This window comes from Anser cygnoides, chromosome 9, assembly GCF_040182565.1.
Source record: "Anser cygnoides isolate HZ-2024a breed goose chromosome 9, Taihu_goose_T2T_genome, whole genome shotgun sequence".
NCBI lineage: Eukaryota > Metazoa > Chordata > Aves > Anseriformes > Anatidae > Anser > Anser cygnoides.
In genome coordinates, this window is record NC_089881.1 from 25,292,501 (window position 1) to 25,312,984 (window position 20,484).

A 20,484-nucleotide genomic window follows, 5' to 3' on the forward strand; every position below is an offset into this window, starting at 1 on the left:
CCACTGGATGGGGTTAACCAGCGCTGGTTATGAATTCCTGACCTTCCCATACACCGCCTGTGTCACGTCACCCAGCTGATCGTGTCGTCGGTGACCTGCAGCAGCTCCACGGGCAGAGCTTCGCATGGTAATGCGACGGCCAGGGCTTGGCCGGAGCTGCACCCGCGCCTGCTGGTGGTTATTGATTAACGCGCGGCCACGCAGCGCCTGCACGGCTGGCAGACAATAACTATATTCTCGCAGACCGCTGATGGGCTAAACAAGCTATTAATGACAGGCTGCTCTCCATCATTTCAAATGGACAGACTCTGCTGCTTGACCACAAGGACAAGCAGGTTATTGCCTTGAAATCTTATACAAAAGACACAAATAAGATCCCTCTGCTGAAGAAACCGCACTATGGCTCCACCGTTCATTTTTAGTTGAGCTACTAACAGAAAGCCGGACCTACTCTGAGCTGCAAACAGTTAAACTTCTACTCCAAGGTTTCTACAGTTTGTTAAAATTTGCTACTAGAAAAAGGAATTATATAATATATATATTTGAAATATAATTCAGCAAGCAACAACCTAAGTTTTTGGAATACAAGACCAATTCTCCCGTATTTAGAACTTTGCAGTTCTTTTTCTTAACCAGTGTAAAAAAAAAAATAAAATAAAACGGTTCCGAGCAGACTTAGCTCTTGGCAGTCACCAGGGAGAGCAGCTGCGCCCCAGGCACGCTCAGGCAGCCCCACAGGACAACCCTTCCCCTGGTAGCAGCCCCCAGGGCAGCCCCCCCAGGAGGGTGTGCTCAGAAGGAATCCTCCACCGGGGAGCCGAGGTCCTGGCGCAGGCTGCCCCGAGGAGCCGGGGCTGCCCCAAACCTGCAGCACCCGAGGCCAGGCTGGGGGGATTTGGGGGCAGCCACAGGAGGAACAGCCACATGAACCTGCTGTGAAGTTCTCCGGTCTACAAAGAAACTAGCTGTTTATGAAAGCGTTTGTTTTTACACTGAAAGTATTCCCAAATAATTTGTAAAATGTCCGCCAATTTTTTGAAAACCAGTCATGTGTGCAGCGAGATGCTAGGTACCAGAACTGCTGCTGCTCCTGAAGCACACATAGGCAGCATAACTGGCTGCAGTCGAGTGAAAGGTGTCCATAAACCATAAATACGAGAACACACATCCCATTTTAAATAAAGGATTAAATAGCAGATTGCCCAATCAATATGAAAACTCTTCTCATTGTCAACTTTGGAGAAATGGGAGGAAAACCAGTTCTTTCCAGGTCTTTGGACATGCAGTAATTTAAAGCGGAAGAACAAGAGCAATCATGGCTTAATTCTTCTGAGGAATATCCCTATAATTTACTGGAGCTTAAAAGGTCTTTGTGAACTTGTCTGACATAACGCTGAGATATAAAAGTTTCCAGTATGAATTCTCCCATCTGTGGGTATCTTGGGAAACTGTTAATTTCCTTGAGCACCCGTTCCCAGGACAGATTTTCTGAGATCACAAGGAAAAGGAAAAAAAAAGTCTCAAGGACCTGGAGGTTTTTGAAAGATCTTTCACAGAAATACAAAGCAGCTAATGTATTTCATGAAGATGAAATTATTCAAACACACAGTGAGTTACCATGTCAAAGAACTTCAGGTTTCATTACTCTGCAGAGCTTCTTCCCAGTACATTTCCCCCCAAATCCCAGAGAAGCTCTGAACACAAGTGAACATTTTCCTGGTCCACCATCCCCTGCCCAGGCTACTGGAAAACCATAGAGCCTCTTCCTTCTGAACCTGCTGGTTCGAGGTGACATTATAAATCAGACCTGCAGCTTCAGCTACTGCAGCACTCCCAATTTAGAAAAAGTACCAGTCATGGTCATCTGTCAAGACTACAGCATCTTTATAATGCATTAGAAAAATTCTCTGAACCCATCAGATTACAACAACCTGACACCAGCAGAGGAATGAAACATTTAAAAAATTTATTTAAGAGATTCAACTAGCATGCAAGCTACCTATGAAACTAGCAAACAAGATTAATTTTAAGACTGCTCTTAGAACTATTCATAACGTTCAGCTATTTATTCCACTTAGAGATTCAAAATACTAGTTTGCAATGGAACACTTAATATGCCACCATTATAAAAGGGAAACTGCTGACAACTGTGCCCGAATATACATCGTTTTCATCCTGCTGTTACTCCAAGAAGATATTGGTATACAAGCACCTACAAATCATATTTCCCAAGTGATTCCCAAAATGGGAAGCAACAACAGAAAAGCAATGTTTTTCAAGTGCTTGTGCAATACACTGCAATAAGATTTTATTTTAATAGCAGTAAAGAACAGTATATATTATTTAGATATTGTATGAAAAATTAAACACGAATTTCAACACTTCTCCTGAGGTATTGAAATATACGTGCCATTAATAGTGAATATTTTGATTTAATGGGATTTAATAATCTGTTTAGATGAACTACTTAATGTTCAGATGATTGCTGATACTAACAGTCTAAGCTCAATGAGCTTCAGACTTGTGACAATATTGTTTTTTTTCCAGTTTTGATCAACTGATTAGTTTCTAATGCTAAGTATGTCTTGCCATCACTTGTGGTTTGAATATGTTTACTTAAACCAAAAATATTTTGCATCTCAATTATTATTTTATACTGCAGCACTGAATGGAATTTAAGTTAATACATTATTCATAAAGCAAAGACAACAGAAAAAACAAAGCTGTGCACTTCTTTCAAAGACTTCAAATTACTAAAACATACCATATTTATGCATGCAATATTTGATTGTGTGTGTGTTTTCCTTTTTTTTTTTTTTTAATCACAAGTTTGTTGTTTTCAGATCAGGATATGCCAAAAATCCTACACCAAACAATTTTTGTTTATAATTAAGGCAATCATCAATCCAAGGATTGTAGTCCATTTTATTTCATCTCTACATCAAAAAAAGTAATTTAAAAAAATTAAAATTCCCTTGAAATGGTAAGATAAATGAAAATGTAAGTGCCTTCACATTATAACAGTAAGCTGACCCTCTGGGAAATGGTTGACTTTCTCAATTCAAGGTATTCAAAGCTCATTCAAAAGTGTTCATTTGGAATGCAGATATCAAAGATGATGCAAATGTTCAAGAGAAAATTAAAACTTACCAGATGTTCTAATCCAGCTTTGATGTTTCCAGGGTCCCTGTAACAGAAGAACAGAAGTTCTAAATAGTTGCTAAACCCTTGTCTACAACAATTTATGTTTCACTCAGAAACATGTCAAAGCCATGAAATTTCAAGTAAAATTTTCATTTTTAATATCTTAATCATTAAAATATTTATCAAGTATTGATTATTCAAATGCATAATTACAGAATTATTTAGAACCTTAAATTTTACCTGCCTTAAAATTGCTATAAACTTTAGCAAAGCAAGAGAACACTTATTTAAAAAGAATAAAATTAAATTAAATATAATTATCCCACTACTGAATATTGAAATTATTAAAAGAAGACAGTGGTATTTATCAAATCCACATTAAATGGCTTTATGGTTCTGCTTTCTCACTACTTCAATAATAAAGTTTGTGAGAGTAATAAAATTGGTGGTTACTTCTCAAAAATGAGAAGTATTGTGGCATTAAGATAGCTGATAAGAGAAAAAAATGACTAAACTATCAAAAAAAAAAAGGAAAAGCAAAGAGAATTCAGAGTGCTACTTAAAACATCTTGCTACGTGCATACAGCACAAGCTTGCCATCCTGGACCAACACAAACAGTTTGCCCAGTTTGACAAAGTTACCTGAAAAGTGTTAGATGTCTATGCTCTGCCACTTCAAAAATAAAAGAACAAAACAAGAAAAAAAGAAAAACAAATAATAAATCCCCTAAATCCCCAAGTCCCAAGCTACTAAACAAAGGAAGCTGGCTTCTGCTTTCTATCTGCTTCCAAAAATGTAACGGTATCTTTTGAGGAAGATGGGCTGTAACCATGCCAAACAAGGAGAAACTGTCCCCAGAAGTATTTCAAATAATCAGTTACTGAACTGTATAATGTAATGCAGATTTTATACTTATAATATTATTTTTTCAAGAAATTATTAACCTCTATCAAGCCACAGGATTAAAAACAACTATAGTCCTCTGAGACAGCAAACCATGGAAGGCTGAAATTCTGATCTCTTTAACACATAGTATGGGTTACGGAAAGCATAATGTGAAGTTACACACAAAAAAGGGCTAAAGCATATTAAGTTTTATTATATACAGAGTAAGTCCATGTTCGATGGCACATTTTGCAGCCTTGCTGTGCTGTACTTCAGTCTTCTTACGTAAAAAGCTTTTATTTTTCAAAGCTTTTGAAAAAGTCTACACACTTTGCTCTACTTGAATATACCATGGATGAACCAGCAGAAAAGATGCACTTTTCTTACACCGTTATTTAGCATTTTTAAACAATATCAGTCCAGTCTGTACAATATTTAAAAAGGAACTGTCTTTCACATCTGTTTCGAGGTGCTAAATGGCCTTAAAGAAATTAACTACTTGGGAAGCATCCAAGAAGCTGATGTTAGGAGCTCCCACGCAGTGGTATAAAACCTGCCCTGCTTAGTGGTCTGTCTCCTCTGCTGTCCCTGTCATGACTTCATCAATACTGGTGCAACTCTTTCTGCCCTGTGCTGAAAGCAGGCTTAATTCAATTATAGGTCTCAAAACTGATAAAAATGGTCCTGAAGTGGAAAATGCGAAGAGATTATTGGCAAATGAATAAAGATTTGTATCGAACTAACACACAAGAGTACAGCGGGTTTTTTTTAATCATTCCCTGTCTTAAGTCTTCTGGGAACAGTGAGTTTCCCTTCCCCTCATGCAGCACATCGATTTCTGAATTAGACTGCAATATTAAATAATTAATATACTTGCCATGATTGATGTTTTGCATTAGTTGAATATTAGGTTATCAATCAAAATCCACTTGGTTTAATGTAATAATATTGAAAAAGTGTCACTGGCTGTTCATCCAATTTGTAGTTGAGGCAGCACAGATAGTAATATTGGTGTAACACAAGGCTCTAACGCAGGAAATGCAGTGGTTGAACATACATAAGGCAAACATTATCAAACTAACCAGGACAAGGTTGAGGTTGTCCTAAATAAACCTTGTGGCACCTGTCACTTTCAATGAAAACCTCTTTCCAGCCAGAGGCTGCCATGCATCAATCAGCAAAGACGCCTAGCGAAGCCACGGCATCATTTTATTTCTAGTTAAAAATAATTACCCAAATAAGATTCTTGTTAATACTATATTTCAAATATTGCTTTATGTAAAATCGCAACTGTTGATACAGCTCAGTCACCATGTGCTTCAAAGCATAAATGAACCTTCAATTTTTACTGAATACTTCAATCATTAATGCCATAAAACACTACAAATAAAAGGTAGTTACAGCTTTATGCACATCCAGTATTATAGTACTCTTAGAAAGAAAGGCTGTAAGAAAGTTATGTTAATTTAGTTTTCTTTATCAGGTGATAAAGTTTTACTAAACTAAAGTAAAAGTTGGCTTAATTTTGACTTTTTTTTTCCATCACGGAAGCTCTGTTATTATGTTTCCCCAGTATAGTCAAGAATTTGTGATGTAAATTACTAGTTCACATCCACATAGTTTACAATAATATATTAAAACCAGTAAGCATAATATTCAGGTTAATCCAAATGTTAAGTTTTGGTAACAGCAGTGGAAAAAATTGCAACTGCACTAAATTCGAATCATCGCCAGGAGGGACCTGCAACTAATTAGAAATTCAATTAAGCACGTGTAGGCAGCTTTTGGATTACTTAAAACTGTAATGGAGGTAACTAACTGGGATAGCGTTAACTTATTAGCACTAGTTCTTTTGACAGTAAACTAAACTAAAATATTCACTCGTGCTTGCTGAAAATCCTGATTTCGACCTGCATATCTATTCATGTTCATAATAGTAGGTTCAAATATGAAATTAACTGTTAATTAAGGAAACTGAATAATATGCAGTACCTCCAAAACACCCAAGTTTTAGCTATTCTAAGATAATTTAAGAGTTCCCAACTTTCTAATAAATGTATAACAGTTTCACGCAGGAATTGCAGAACTAAGGCTTGTTTTTGCACAACAGCTAAACCAACCACTGGGTGCATTTAGACACAGCACTTTGGAGCAAAGCACCTTCAAAAAGCTGTATTGTTAACATCATTCTACAATGCCAGTGATTTATTTTCCTACTATGAGGCTGCTTAAAACCAAAGAAATCTCGGAGAGACATTTTTAGCTGTCACTAAAATAGTCAATTGAGCTCGTTAGTAGGCCTGCGTTACATTCTTTAAAGCAACAAACTGACAAATAATTATGACAGCAGAGTTTACTCTGTGCTGCTATTCAGATTAGTAGCAAACTAGAAGGATCCTGCAATTTTTAAAATATTTATTTAACATGAAAACAAACCAGTTCATATTCTTCAGTTCTCAAGTTGTTATCAACTCATTCTCAAGACTTCCCTTGTATTCATAGTTAGTGATTTCCTTTGCCATCGTTTTTCGGTTAGAACCCCTAGGTCACAGGATAATTCTATGGATTACCTGTATCTGGGGATATTTTGGAGTAATTCCTAGTCACAGGACAGCCCCGGCAGCAGGGCCTCTGGAGGGCTGCAGTCCTTCCACCTGCTCACGGCAGGGCCAACTCTGAGGCCCATTTTACTGACTCCATGGCCCTGCTGGGAGGGCCTCTCCTTTTATCTAGTTCAAACGTCTCTTTTTTCATCTGTGCTGGTTCTCTTTCCTCCCACCAGACACGACTTGAGAGAGCCTGGCTCCGTCTCCTCAGCCCGGGTGGCGGCTGCCAGGCGCCCTCGCAGCCATCTCTTCTCCAGGTGCCCGGCCCGCGGCCTGCGGTCCCCTCACAGGGCAAGTGCTCCGGCCTCTCACCATCTTGGTGGCCTCTACGCCACTCTAAGCAGTCCTAACATCTGAATTTGCTCTTCAGAAGACAAATGAATAAATAAATCACCTCATCATTAGCAAGGCCTTTGGCAGAATCCCCTCCAGTTCCACAATACTAACTACAAACTGCAAAGAACAAGGTCAGACGCAGCAGTTCAGGTCGTGCTACACCACACTCTTTCATAAATGCCTTTTAATCCCTCTCTTCATGAATGACAAAGCGCTAGTGTTGATCAGGCAACATTGTCCTAAATTGTTGTAAAAAAATTATGATGGAGCCCCCTTCTAAAAATCCGTTGGATCACTCAACAAGCACATAATGCTTTCAATAATCTGTCAAGTATCATTTTAAATAAATCCCTTTTTTCTCCCAATATTTCTCTTCAGTGAAGAACTTTATAGTCTTCTTGAAATAACCTTGTGTTTTGCCGTTCTCTGTCGTTGTGTTAACATGCTTCTACTGCTTCCTCTCATTTAATGGTCTTCCCTACAGATCTTCCGCTGAGCAGCACACGCATCTGCTACTTTTCTTTTGCATGTTATCAATCCCAACTTGCATTCTACATAAACAACCTCAAAAGAAACAGCTGAAGTCTTCAGAGGTCTTCAGAGCTTCTCTATGAAGATCAGCAGCCAACAATGTTAAATGCTTCAGATATGCACACAAGAAGAGTGTCTCGAACTAGTCTTGACTACCTACTCCACTGTAACCTGCACCTACCTTTACTCTTCACCTCATTAGTTACCATCATCATCTCCTCTCCTATCAACGAACCGTCAATTTCCAACTAATCTTGGAAGTCTAATGAACACTTAGCACCCTGTAAAACAGATTTGGCTACAGAATTTATTACACTAGCCCTGATTACTAAGTCAGTATAGCATCACTGTTAATACTCCAAGTTCTGACTAAATTCCAGCACTTGCATAAAAAAAAAACACAAAGAAACAGAACACACTAAACCAACAAACAGCAACAGCAGCTGGTAACAACTTCCTTTCTCTCTCAGAATGTGCGAATCCCCCATCTAAAACTCCACTAACCTGTGACAAGACTGTTCCTTTCAGTGGCCGAAATTTTTTCAAAGCCTTTTTTCAAAGGCTTTCAATGGAAATCTCATGATTTCCCAGACCAGAGCTGAGCACTGCATATTCCTGGCAAGAAGAAAATTAGTTTTCCATGTGATTACACACTGTTTACTTCTACCCTGGGATATCCCAAGACAGAGGGCTGCTCCCTCAATTCTGCTTATTTTATGTTCAATCTTTGATGGATTTAATTTCCTCAGCCTTGAAGGCCTGTATGATCAGATTGAAGGTATTCCAAGTATCAAACATTAGAGCAGGAGGAATATTAGGAATAAGGCATTGTGTGCACACACACACACTCAATTGGTTGGCGGCCTGAAACGCACTTGTGGCCTTATCACTGTTTAGTGATGCATTTACACAAAGTTTTAAACCAGGTAATGTTCTGGAATAGCTTCACAGACTTTGTCAAGCTCACAAAACATGCCAGACATCAAGAGCAAAACAGTTATAGCCAGATCATGCCTTTGTCCAATTCCAGAAAAATCAAAGCCTGGAACAGGGAGAAAAACAAACAAAGACCAACACAAAACCGCCTACTATCAGAAATAACCAGAACAAATACATGTGATTATCACATTTGGATGCTGACTGTTCAGAAGGTACTACGTACTTGTTGCAGAGTCCTGAACGTGGTTTTTAGAAATTGATACCCCCATCATATTCCACTGAATTTTGTAGGTTTTGTATTGTTGCGTTTTATGTAAAATTATAGGCTGATGTTTCCAAATCTGACTACAGACCATAAATACTTATTTCAGTAGGCTTTGAAAGTCACAACAAAGGTTACTTAAAAACTAAGCCGTATGCCTGTCCTCTCCTCCGATACCATTTTTAAGAGTACAGTGCTGATCCTCCCAAGTGAATAGGTAAATCCAGACCTACAGACTCTCAGTGACAAGCTGGTCCAACACCACACCAGTGGTCTGGCAGAACTGCCAGTAAAGGCTACGTAACGCGTAGAAACAGAACTCCAGCAAATACTTCACTCTTCAACACTAGTAGTTAACATTTTCTGGGTTATAAAAGAAATCCTGAAAAGTAGGGTTTGTATTTTTGTAGCCCTAAGTGGAAATTACGTCAAAGGGAAATTACAAAAGACAAGAAGGGAAAACCATACAGGAAAGCCATTTCCTTCTGCCTCTCATACATAAAGATGAAGAAAAAAACCCTGACTTTTTGAAAGTAACCAAATGGCATATCCAAACAATACGACCAGTTAAACCTATGAACTAAAAAAAAAAAAAGGATAAAGTTAAATAGATAATCTATTTATGCACTCAAAGTGCTTGAAAATAGAGAAGAAAATGATACAGCATGAAACAAAAGTCCTGTTGGCACTTCTGAGATACAAAACCTTTATGACCACTTGTGAAGCACAGTAATGAAAATCAAAATCCTTGAAATCTAGTACTTAAATAAGTTTAAAAAAAATCCATACTACATTCACCTCAAAGTGACAGCTGTAATGGATTTAAGAACTGTGGCTCCTTGAGTCTAAAAACTCTGTTTTGTCCCATTAGTGGAAGATCTAACCAAACAAAAACACAATAGTGAAAATGATTTAGCAGTGCAATGCCAACATCAGAGAGGATACAGGTGAGAGGAAAGATAGGGCAATAATCTGGCTATTATTCTGACAGCACCAAGCATTCGGAAAAGCAGCATAATACATTACTGAGAATTTTCTTTTGCATGTGAGAGTTCAACAGGATGAGATATAGCTAAACTATTAACTTGATGCTACTCTTCCTAAGTCTTTTGTGCACAGTAAACTCCCATCAAAAAGAGGGAATGCTTAGGAAGCCCTTCACTCTGACTGCTAGAAAAAGACATCCATGATATTTTTGAAGAAGCATGAATGTTGTTTTGCTCTTACTTAATATCACACCCAATGGTCTGGAATGATCCTGAAGTGTAAGGGCTTCAAAAGCTGATGTTATTGTGCTCAGTGGCTCCCCACTCCAGTCAACCAAAGAATTTATTTCACTCAGGAAAAATGGTAAGAAGTTTGGCCAATTACTAATAAATTTAAATCTAATAAAGATTCAAGAAGATCATATGAAGGTCACTTATCAAAAGCAGGAAGAAAAGCAGGAGTCACCCCCACACACCAACACATACAGAATAACTTGGAACTGCTGAAGAACTCAGATGAATATAATGCAAGCTAAATTGAATCATGCTAAAACCAGGGACTTTAAATAGGACACAAGGTGAAACAATTTCCATAATATGTTATCCTAGAGAAAAGAAAAATCAGTACCCAAGAGACCTTATCAAATATTCAAGAGGGAAAAATATATATAACCCTGTCTCACAGAGTAAAATTCAAGATTTTATGCAATTGAAATAAACACTGAAACTAAACAGAGGAAGAAAAAACAAAATATAGTGTTGATAGCATCAATATTTTCAAATAGAACCTACAAAAAAAGCCTTTTTCTCCGTAAGTATTTCACAGATAAATGCGAGCCAAAATAACTACCCAAAAAAGCTCCCAGTTTGGTTTCAGTAAGACTTCAGATCAGATATAAAAATCTTATAAACTATCAAAGCAGATTTCTTTATCCCAGTTGCCAGTTCAAGCAATTCCTCAGATAAACCTGGAAATTCAAAGGACCTCATAATTTGCAAGTCCTTGGAGTTTTTATACATGTATGTGGGGGGGAGATTGTTTTGGTTTGGATGCTGTTGGTCTTTTTTCCCCTCTCCCTATTCAGTGCACAAGGTTCCCTTCCCAAAGAGTAAAACCTTGTTAATCAAGGTTTGAATTCCCAGCAAACACGAGCAATTAAGCTTCAGACTTTGGAGCATCACTGTCTCTGTTCACCAGATTATTTGGTAGTTTTAAATAAATTAGACATCTTTGGCCTGCTTTACCTTTTCTGTAATATTATTTAGTAGATATTCAATTAAAACACATCCTGTAGGTGAAAGTGTATGAAAACAGTTCACTAATGGACGTTAGTAGTAGTAGGAATTGTTGCTAATTAGTCTCAAAGTACAAAACAGATTACAAAAGTAGCAAAAAGCACAGCACTGTAAATGCACAGAACACTGCACTGAATATTAAACAAAGCAGAGCAAGTTTTAATGCTGGTAAGCATAACTATAGTAAAAACTCTCTGGACTAGTAAAGAGTGTTACAGGTTAATGAGGAACATATAAAGAGTGCACAATAATTATCATACCGAACACCTTACCATCTGTGTTTGGATGACTGCAGAATATAAACACAGTTTATCAGCATTAAGTCTGAAACTAATTACACATGCATTTCTATTAGCATACTTTAAGGATAAATATTTTAACTGTTAGATTTTCTTCAACTGCACTGAACTCTCAGTGTTGAAGAACATTAAATTTAAGTGTAAAGCAGTGAGAAAATTTAAACATTCTAAACACTAAAACAATTTGAGTACAATCAATTTTCCATTTTCTGAAAGCTTCTAAATCCTCCTCATTCACCCAATTACTACTGTACTTAACCTAATGAAATTTTATTCTGCAGGAACAATGCTATTCTTAAACAAATTTTTGAAAAATATAAGATTAAAAACTTCTACACAAAGAATAAACTCCTAGAGAAAAGATGCAAATAAAATTACTATCATAATCTTTTGTTTTTTATTTGCAAGTATAAAACTGAAGAGAAACAAAAGCATGGAACATAGCATCTGTCATATCAGAATATAAAAAGATGATCCTGGCACAAAATGAAAAAGCTCTAATTCATTTGCAAATCAAGCCTGCCAGTTCTATTTCAAGCTGGCGGTAACTGTCAAGAGTTAACAAGATAATCACTTTCAATCCTGCCTTCAATGGTACATTACACTGTTATTCCATTCAATAAGGCCGTTCTTTGGGGCACTAGATGAATGGTTTTCATTTCTAACTCACACAAAAAGTTGCAAAAAAAATCCATGGGGCTTAAGAAAGAAATCCCTTTATGGGCATTTATCTGCCGGCACTTGCTTTTAGGCAAAATGAGATATTTGGATACATTGGTGTCCATTCACTTCCTCTATTCCTTCAGGCCCTCAGTCTGCTGATAGAAAAAAAAAAAAAAAAAGGAAAGAAAAAGCACCACACAAGGAAACCTCAAGCCCGTTTCATTTTTTTATACTATCTCTGCGCATTAAACAAGTTCCGTAATATCTTTTGTAAATGCTACAAGTACGCACAGCTCACTACACCACACTGAAGTCACGTCGTATTTGAATAGATCCATCGTTGTTTAACTTCATTATAAACTGCACAAAATGTAGTGAATGCTCATGAAAATTGTGCTTAAGGAAACAATAAGCAGGTTTTTCATTAAATGTTTAATAAAAATAAAGTTAACAATTAAGGGCACTCTTCCTATGAAACAAGTTAACATGGAATTTTGTCCATATAATTACTTATACTTTGGTTTTGAAGATTCTGTATTATGCATTCATCCCAAATGGATGAGGTCTTCTAGGTTAAAAAAAACCAAAACTATATTAAGTATTTAAAACTTACTTGCTGGCCTACAACTTTCTACTCATCTCAAAAACAAACAAACCAAAAAAACTTCCTGCTTTCGCTCATTGCTCCAAACCCACGCTATAAGATATGACCTGCCTGTTAAGGTTGTTTTGTATAGATATGCATTCTATTACTCAATATTTTAAAGTGACTATCTTCTATACTAACTTCAGAAACAAATCACTAAGTTTGTTTTGTTTTGTTTTTAAATAATGCCTATTTCTCTCAGTTCACAGGAAATAAACAACAAAACAAAAACACACTAATATCTATATTTAATATCTTTACTGAATTAAGCTTGTCCAGCCTTGGGTCTCTTACCCATAGTCAATGCCAACAAGTTCACAACCAATACCCATCTGTAAATACAGGTTACTTAATTTTTTTAATAACCAAAAATATTTTTCCTGAAGCTGAGGGACCCATCTCGCAGTCACTTCCTATGCTATGTGCATACCTTAAGGAACTTTTTTGGATCGTCTTCATACGCCATCACTACAAGTCAGACAACTTTTTCCTTACACCCCCCGTGCAAATGCTTTGTTACAGGAAATGTTTCTGTTCTGGGAAATCTGAACACCTCAAGTTAATGGTGGAGGCACAAGTTTGGCTTTGCTCTTTGCACCTCAGAAATTTCTTCAGAGCTTCTGAACGGAGAGGTGTTCTTATAGTTAAGAAATACTGCAACAAACCCAAAACTCCGTGCCTGGATTTACGCCGCACAAGAACACAGGCCTTTCACGGCCCTATGGCCCCTATTCCTTGCAAAGAAAGAACATCAAATAAGGATAAATTAAAAGTTCACACACTTTGGAAAGATCTTGAAAGAGCACGAGACATTGCTCTTTCTTAGAACACAACTTGAACCCAAGCGAACAGATGGATTTTAAACTGCAGGTCGTCCCCCCACTAATTTTATGCAAGGCTAATTCATTCCCCCCCAAAACAAGAGCCTGCCACAGAATTCTGTGATCTGCTCCTCTCTGTTTTCCTTCCCCTCTAACCAGCAGTGGTTTGACCCCGTTACTGTTCAAAAACAATCAGATAAAAAAAAAAAAAGACAGCATTCAGAGGAAAAGTTAAGATGTGCGGCACAGTAATTTTTCAGTAAAGGTAGGTGTTTGTCTCTAGCCTTCAAAACTGATTGGTTTCCATGGATTAGAAGACAAGGACGAGCCAACAGTCCTAGGCCTCATGTACTCGAAGCCAAAAGACTGAGACAAGGTAGGTTTTCACATTTCCGTTCTTATGGAGGACGCACGCAGCACTTTGCAGCCACGGTCAGCTCGCTGCGACCCACAAAGTGCCACTTTGCTGCAATTCTACGGCTCGTGACGGCACTCGATCCAATTTTAGCTCACTAAAACCTCACGCTTTTTTAAGCATCACTGTTGGGAGGTATAAAAATCCGATTTGTAAATGCTTTCTCACTATTTCTTTTTGTGTCCCCGCAGTTTGATTTTGTCCTTTTCATTTGGCCTGAATTTATCTCCCTCGTGAGCACGGGGGCATATTCTGAATATATTCTATGCAGAGTACGTTTCACTGTTAGGTGGGCACAGGTTCTCACTCCTATACGAGGTGAAGACTTTCTTATCTTAAGAAAAGCAGAACTACTTGATCTCAGATACTTGGCTTCTGTCACCCCAACTACTTCAGCTAACACGGCCTGTACCACTTCTGGTCACAAGAGGCCTGAGTTTCAAACTGTATTTCACAATTAATTTGTTTCTATTACACTTTAACGTAGCCCTAAAGAAAGCCTCTGAAAGTCTCCTGTTGGCCTACGATGGGCACCCCAAGCAGTCTGAGCATGTGCTGAGCTGTAGGAGAAAGCCAGACGACGTCGAACTGTGTTGCAAGACAAACTTTCAGAAGTTGTAAGGTTGAGCATGAGCTGTGCAAGCTCAATAGGAAATTAATTCCTTGGCCACAAACGAATAGATCATACTTCATCAAAATTGAAAAAATAAAAACTGATTGCAAATCTCACACATCTTGAAAATTAATGGAAAGGTAATAATAATAAAAACAACCAAACAACCAAAAACTCCGGTTAATTGAAGCTCATGAAGAAAAAGACTTGCACGAAGAGCAGCTCGACAGAGATCACTAAACCAGCCCCATTTACAGCCATTTCCCCTTTGACACTGTTTTTACAGTATTCAGTCCAAAACAACGCTGACTCCACGTATGCTAACAAGTCACCAGTGATTGTAAAAGCACTTTAAAATCCATGTAATAGCAAGGACAAGAACTTGAAGGATATTTTGATGATAATATTTCAGTATTTGAGAATAAAGTGCTTCAGAGCTGTCAAGAACCCTGCCCGTCAGCACCAGTCACAGTGGATTTGTACCTGATGCAGCTACTTCAAGCCTGCCGAGAACAGGCTAATTTCCCTCAATTAACTGCCAAGGCTAATAGTCCGCCTGATTCCAAGAGCAATTAACTCTCTGATAATTCAACAGCAGAACTAGACAACTAACACTAATAGGCCTCTATTTTGCTATTTGTTATTTCGTTCTCCAGCATTTGTAATGGTCTTTGACTATATAATTTACAAGTCTGTTATTATTTGAGAATATTAATCAATGCTGAAATTGCTTTTGGTCTTGTGCATATTACACGTCTACTTCCTAGAGAAAAACTAACGGATGTGTTCGGGACATTGCTGTGCCTGGGCTGAAAGCACTGATGCTGCCAAGAGTTGGATGCCCAAAGCATTATGGTGAGTTAAGTACATAGGAAAGTTTATTTGATCTGCAAGTTCTAGTAAATCTTAATTTGTATTTTTTGTAGAAAATTTCACATCTCAAAAGAAGAAAACACGTCGAATTCTGTTATCTAAACACCTCATGGTGGTTGGGTTGGCCCCAAACCTCCTCAAGGCACCACGCTCCAAGTGTTCTCTGTTTTAGCACATCACAAGGGTCTTGTTCATCTTACCCTCCGAAATGCCTGGTTTCATTAACGTGCTTTTAGCCTTTTACTAGCATCAAAGAACAGAACACCGTCGATCTCATTCAGCGTGTGCCACGTGCAGCACTTCACAGAGAAGGCCCTCAGTGGAAACAGCACCTCTGGCCTCGCAGGACGGAGCAAACCGCCGCAAAGTGGCCAGCCAAGGTCTGGACCAGAAGTCTTGCTGGGCATTTTGTATTTTGGCATTCCTTCAATGAAATTAAAATAATTAGTATTGCAAGCTACTGATTTATCACCAAGTGGACCAAAATTAGACAGAAAAGACAAAAAATATAAAACGTCTCGTTCTACAGCCAAGATTTCCCTCAAAGGTTGTTTTTCTAATATGAAGCCAAGAGATTCCTGACAAAATTAAACGCCATAAACATGGCAGTTTCTAAGGAAACTTGGATCTTAAGCAATTTGGAGCTTAGATATTAAAACCAGCACTTCCTATTGTATAACTTCAAATATTCCGAAAAGCAGCGCAGAGGTAAGGCCTTCTACATAAACGACTTACGAACAAATTAGCAGTCAGATCCTGCAGCAGCAGGGTTTTCGGGGGGATCACAGCCCCTACAGGAAGACCTGGCAATGTGGATGATCTTGCTGACAAACTGAGTGAGCACTCCTGATGAAAGGCATTTCTAACCTTCAAAAAAAACCCGCAAAAATAAAATAACCTCAAGTTAACAAACCTAACCAACAGACAGCAGCTACACATCACCAAGTCAGGGTGCTGACAAAGCCCGCTTTAAGCTTTCCGCAACACCGTTCTCGTCTTCTCTGGGGGAGTGAGTTGGAGGTGGCTGTTTGTCCATAGAAGACCTTAATCCTGCACTTTTAGCTTAATAAATCTCTAGATTAATAATCTTTACAGCAAAGTGAGCTCCGGGTGGTGGCCTCAGACATCTCAGAGCTGGCTGCCCTTGCGCGAGATCCAAGCTTTTGTATTCTTTCAAAGCAAGAGCAGATACCTTCGCTGACAGAAATTTTTTGCTATGCAACTAAGGATTTTTCTCTACTTCTTCATAATGCTGTTCATATTTGTCTTATTTCATGCTTTTAATGAATATTTTACCAGTACAAAACAACCTTATTTGTGATGTCATGGCACACCAACACAAACCATTTATCCAGAAGCCGTTTCCAAAACTTTCTGAATTTCAGGGATTCCTGCTTTCCTTGTTGCTACAAAACACATTGCATGTCATCACTACCCTAAAGATTCCCGCAATATTTTACTAATGTGATGTCTTTGGTAAGTATTTTCATGCTGAAGTTTTATTAGAATATGTAATGCTGTAATTAGAAATGCAGTAACACTGACGTTCCTATCAAAGATCTTCAAGCAAGCAATAAAGCCACGTGTGAATACATGCTCCGTGTTCTCTGACCATAGAAATCTTCTGGCCATAGAACCAAAGTACTTCACCTCTGCAGACCTTTATATGATAAAAGTTCTGCTTTGCAAATTTAACCAGTTAAATAACCAGTGGAGTATCTGACCTCTGAAAGAGTCTCAGTTCCGGCTTAAGACAAAAGCCCTTACACCAAATTTAGAATACGGAATGACTGAGCAGTCTGATGTACTGATCTACAGAAACAGCATACTGAAATTGCTGAAAAAAAAAAATCTAGTATATTGGCTCTTTTCCTAGGTTTTCAGTTTTGGCTGAAAGTTGCAATCACAATAAACAAAATTGCTATGTCTTGCACAGAAGTGCCAATACCCAACGTCCCCAGAAACTGAAACTGGAACCACTCCAAGCAATCAAGCACACTCATGAAACAATGGTCAGGGCTGAGTGGACTTCAACACAATGGCACGACAGGATAAGCCACCTACTTAGCTTTCTGTTCAAGCAAGATATTGGAGAGTTATGTGAACATTTGCACAGAATAATTTTTAAAAACAGTTCAATATGTTGTTCTCACAGCATATATATATATATATATACACACACATATATATATATACACACCTCCTTCCTCTGGTCATTGTGGCTTTTAGTCAACCAGATCAGCCTACAGGGTTCGCACTTGCACGGGTAACTGGCACACCGATACCAACAGCAGGTAATATAAACAAAAGAAAATGGAAAAATCAACTGAAATGGAAAATGAACTGAAGAAATTTAAAAATAAAGTTGAAAACCTTGTACTTACATGCATCAAAGGGAAAAGTAATTAACTACGCATATTTTTGTCTAAAACCAGAAAGAAATGTAGCGCAATCAACACCTAGGGTGAACAAAAACGTTTAACCTGCACAGAAAATGGGGCGAATCCTTTCAGTCATGGACAAACATTTGCAAACCGCCTGATTTCTGGAATTTAAGATGTGCTCTTTTTCTTGTACATCTATAATAATGTCCATTGCACAAACCAACACAAAAGTTAGCGGTACAATGTCCAGTCCCTACACACATGACATACCCTAGCACATATTGCCTGGTGTACAAAAAGCATAAAACTGGAATTCTTACATGCCTTCCCTTTGCCTCTTCTGTGTATGGCACTTACGTCATTCATCACGACTAACGAGGAAGGCTGAAATTAGCACTCTCCAGAGCATCCATACCCTAGCAGGATGTCAGCAGATGTGATTGCTGAATGACAAAAAGCCAAGCGCTGAGTAATATTTCAGAATACTGTAATAGCCCAGCACCAGGTAGATTCTTAAATTAAAACACAGACCCCAAAGTTACAGCCAAGGGAATTCACTATCCCTTGAACATGGAATTGATCTGAATGCAATTACTTCACTCTTTTAGCTCCATTCGACTTTGAACTAAACATCAATTAGTGCACAAACATAATACTGCAAGATCTGTTAACTCCAATACTGACTTTTCCATAAAAGATCTAAAGCAAATTTATTGGCCTTCATTTAATAGCTTTCAGCAATCACAAATATCACACATGAAAGCGCAAATTCATTTTCTGATGGTCACTTAAACCTTTAATTCTCATGATAAAACTCCCTCAGTCTTAGTTTTAAACCCCCTAAATTAGCAAACAAGACACCACATAATATATGCTATAAGCATAGGTCTTCTCTGAAAAGCTGGGACCTTCAAGTGCTTCAGCTGCGATACACGCCATTGAGCCATGGCCAATATAAGCTAATTTGAATAATCAATATGACAACCTTATTTTTCTAATGCAAACAGGATTGATACAGTAAGGTGTCTCACTGCCACATCACAGTCATGGCCTCTTTTAACCCCTAATTAGATTTAGGCGATTATCCCTGCTCTTCCTTACAAGTGTACAGCCCGGATAAGAGATGACAAAAGCTATCTGCCACTTACTCAGCCTTTGCAGACTGCAGGTTATCCAGGGAGATACAGGGTAAGATCAGCAAACAATTGTTATTCATATCATCTCCAGTTTTAAGATAGTCACAGTTTTCCATACATGCTAAGTGAAAATAGCCCAGAGCATTAGGTAAATGCAAAACGCTTAAGAACATCAGGGTTACACAGATGGAAATTCAAGGTGATGTTAGGGAATTAATTCAAATTGGTTATCACAAAGAAAACTATCTAGCAACGATTTTCTTTTTCAGACAGGAGATACTGAGTTTTCAACAGATTGGTGCTCATTGTTTATTTGTGTGAGCATTTTACATGGATATTGCTAAAAGTCAAACTTCCAAACAGCAATCCCAATAGAATTACATAGCTAAACAAAGTACTAAGAGACAGAGAAGATCTATTACAGAAATGTAATCACATTTCATTTACAAGAGCTCTTATCTCAAGCACTTAAACATAAAATTTAAACAGTTTTCCATTTTATTGTACTCAGTATTTGAGCTAATAAGATATAAAAGTATAATCATGTTAGCAACATTTCTATTGCATTACATAAACACAGTCCTAGATTAAAGGCAGACCAGGAAACAGAAAGCATGATGTTGCATATAAAACTGAACGCATTTTGCCTGGCAGAAATAAATATCACTGGCATCACGTGTGAAAATTGCCATGCTAAAAGTAGATCACATTTTCACATAATGTCTATTCCCACACTGACTGAAAAAAAAGTGCTCCCATAGGTATTATTCATACGTGAACATGTTTAACATGCTTTGGTGACCACAAGAGAAGCCTTCCCCTGCAGCATGGTTCTCTTAGCAGGCTATACAAGGACAGGTCTGCAAGGACCATGTGTCCAAGTCAGGTGCAACCCACTCATGACTGGAGGAAAATTTCTTTTTCTTTTTTTTTTTTTTTAAATATTGTATATACTGTGATTAAATAACCCTTATCCACAACACCTTATCAAGATATAGCAGACTACCATGCAGTCTCTGCATCGCATCTTTGGGTTTATTTCCCATCGAAGCCTCGCTGCTCGGTTTCTGCTCCTTCCCAGCCCACGTGCTGTGCAGGAGAAGCAGCAAGACGCTTCCACTTCCTCGCTCACCTCGCGAGAATCTGCCTTGACGTTGACAAAACTGAACATAACGCTCACCTCCTTTATGCCACAGACGTGGAACAATACCCATCCCACTTCAACTTGTGAGAAAATCTGTTTCGAGAGAATCTTATTTGAATCTCATTCTTTAAATTTCTCACTAACTTGAAGAAAAACTAAACACTGTATTCTCTAAGTGTTTTCTATGGGTTGGATAAAAACAGTTGGTAAAAATGGTTTGATACAGAGAAGAGAGCATGAGAAGTTGTTCCTGTTTTCTTAATTTTCTCACTGGATTGCTTTGCTTTCTCAAAAAAAAAAATCCTATGATAACGTGGATTTTTTTTTGTGTTTGCTAATACAATTACCAGTTACATAAACATTGAGTTTTTCTGTAATGGAATTTGCAGCTTAACCTTAGGAAGAGACAGTAAGCAAAGACCATCCGCTGCAACAGGACTGTTCACTGCAGAAATGCCTTCAGTCTCACAAATATCCCAAAGAGCACAAAAGAGCTGCAGAAAA

At 38.0% G+C, this 20,484-nt stretch overlaps 1 protein-coding gene across 2 annotated transcripts in view; it reads right to left on the bottom strand.

The window, feature by feature from the left end:
• Positions 1 to 20,484, bottom strand: part of RSRC1 (arginine and serine rich coiled-coil 1) — a 145,182-nt gene that overhangs the window by 74,233 nt on the left and 50,465 nt on the right. For both annotated transcript variants that reach the window (XM_067002661.1, XM_048059362.2), the window contains exon 5: positions 3,151 to 3,187. In XM_067002661.1, coding sequence (XP_066858762.1) covers positions 3,151 to 3,187 — 37 coding nt within the window. The remainder of the gene's footprint in view (positions 1 to 3,150; positions 3,188 to 20,484) is intronic.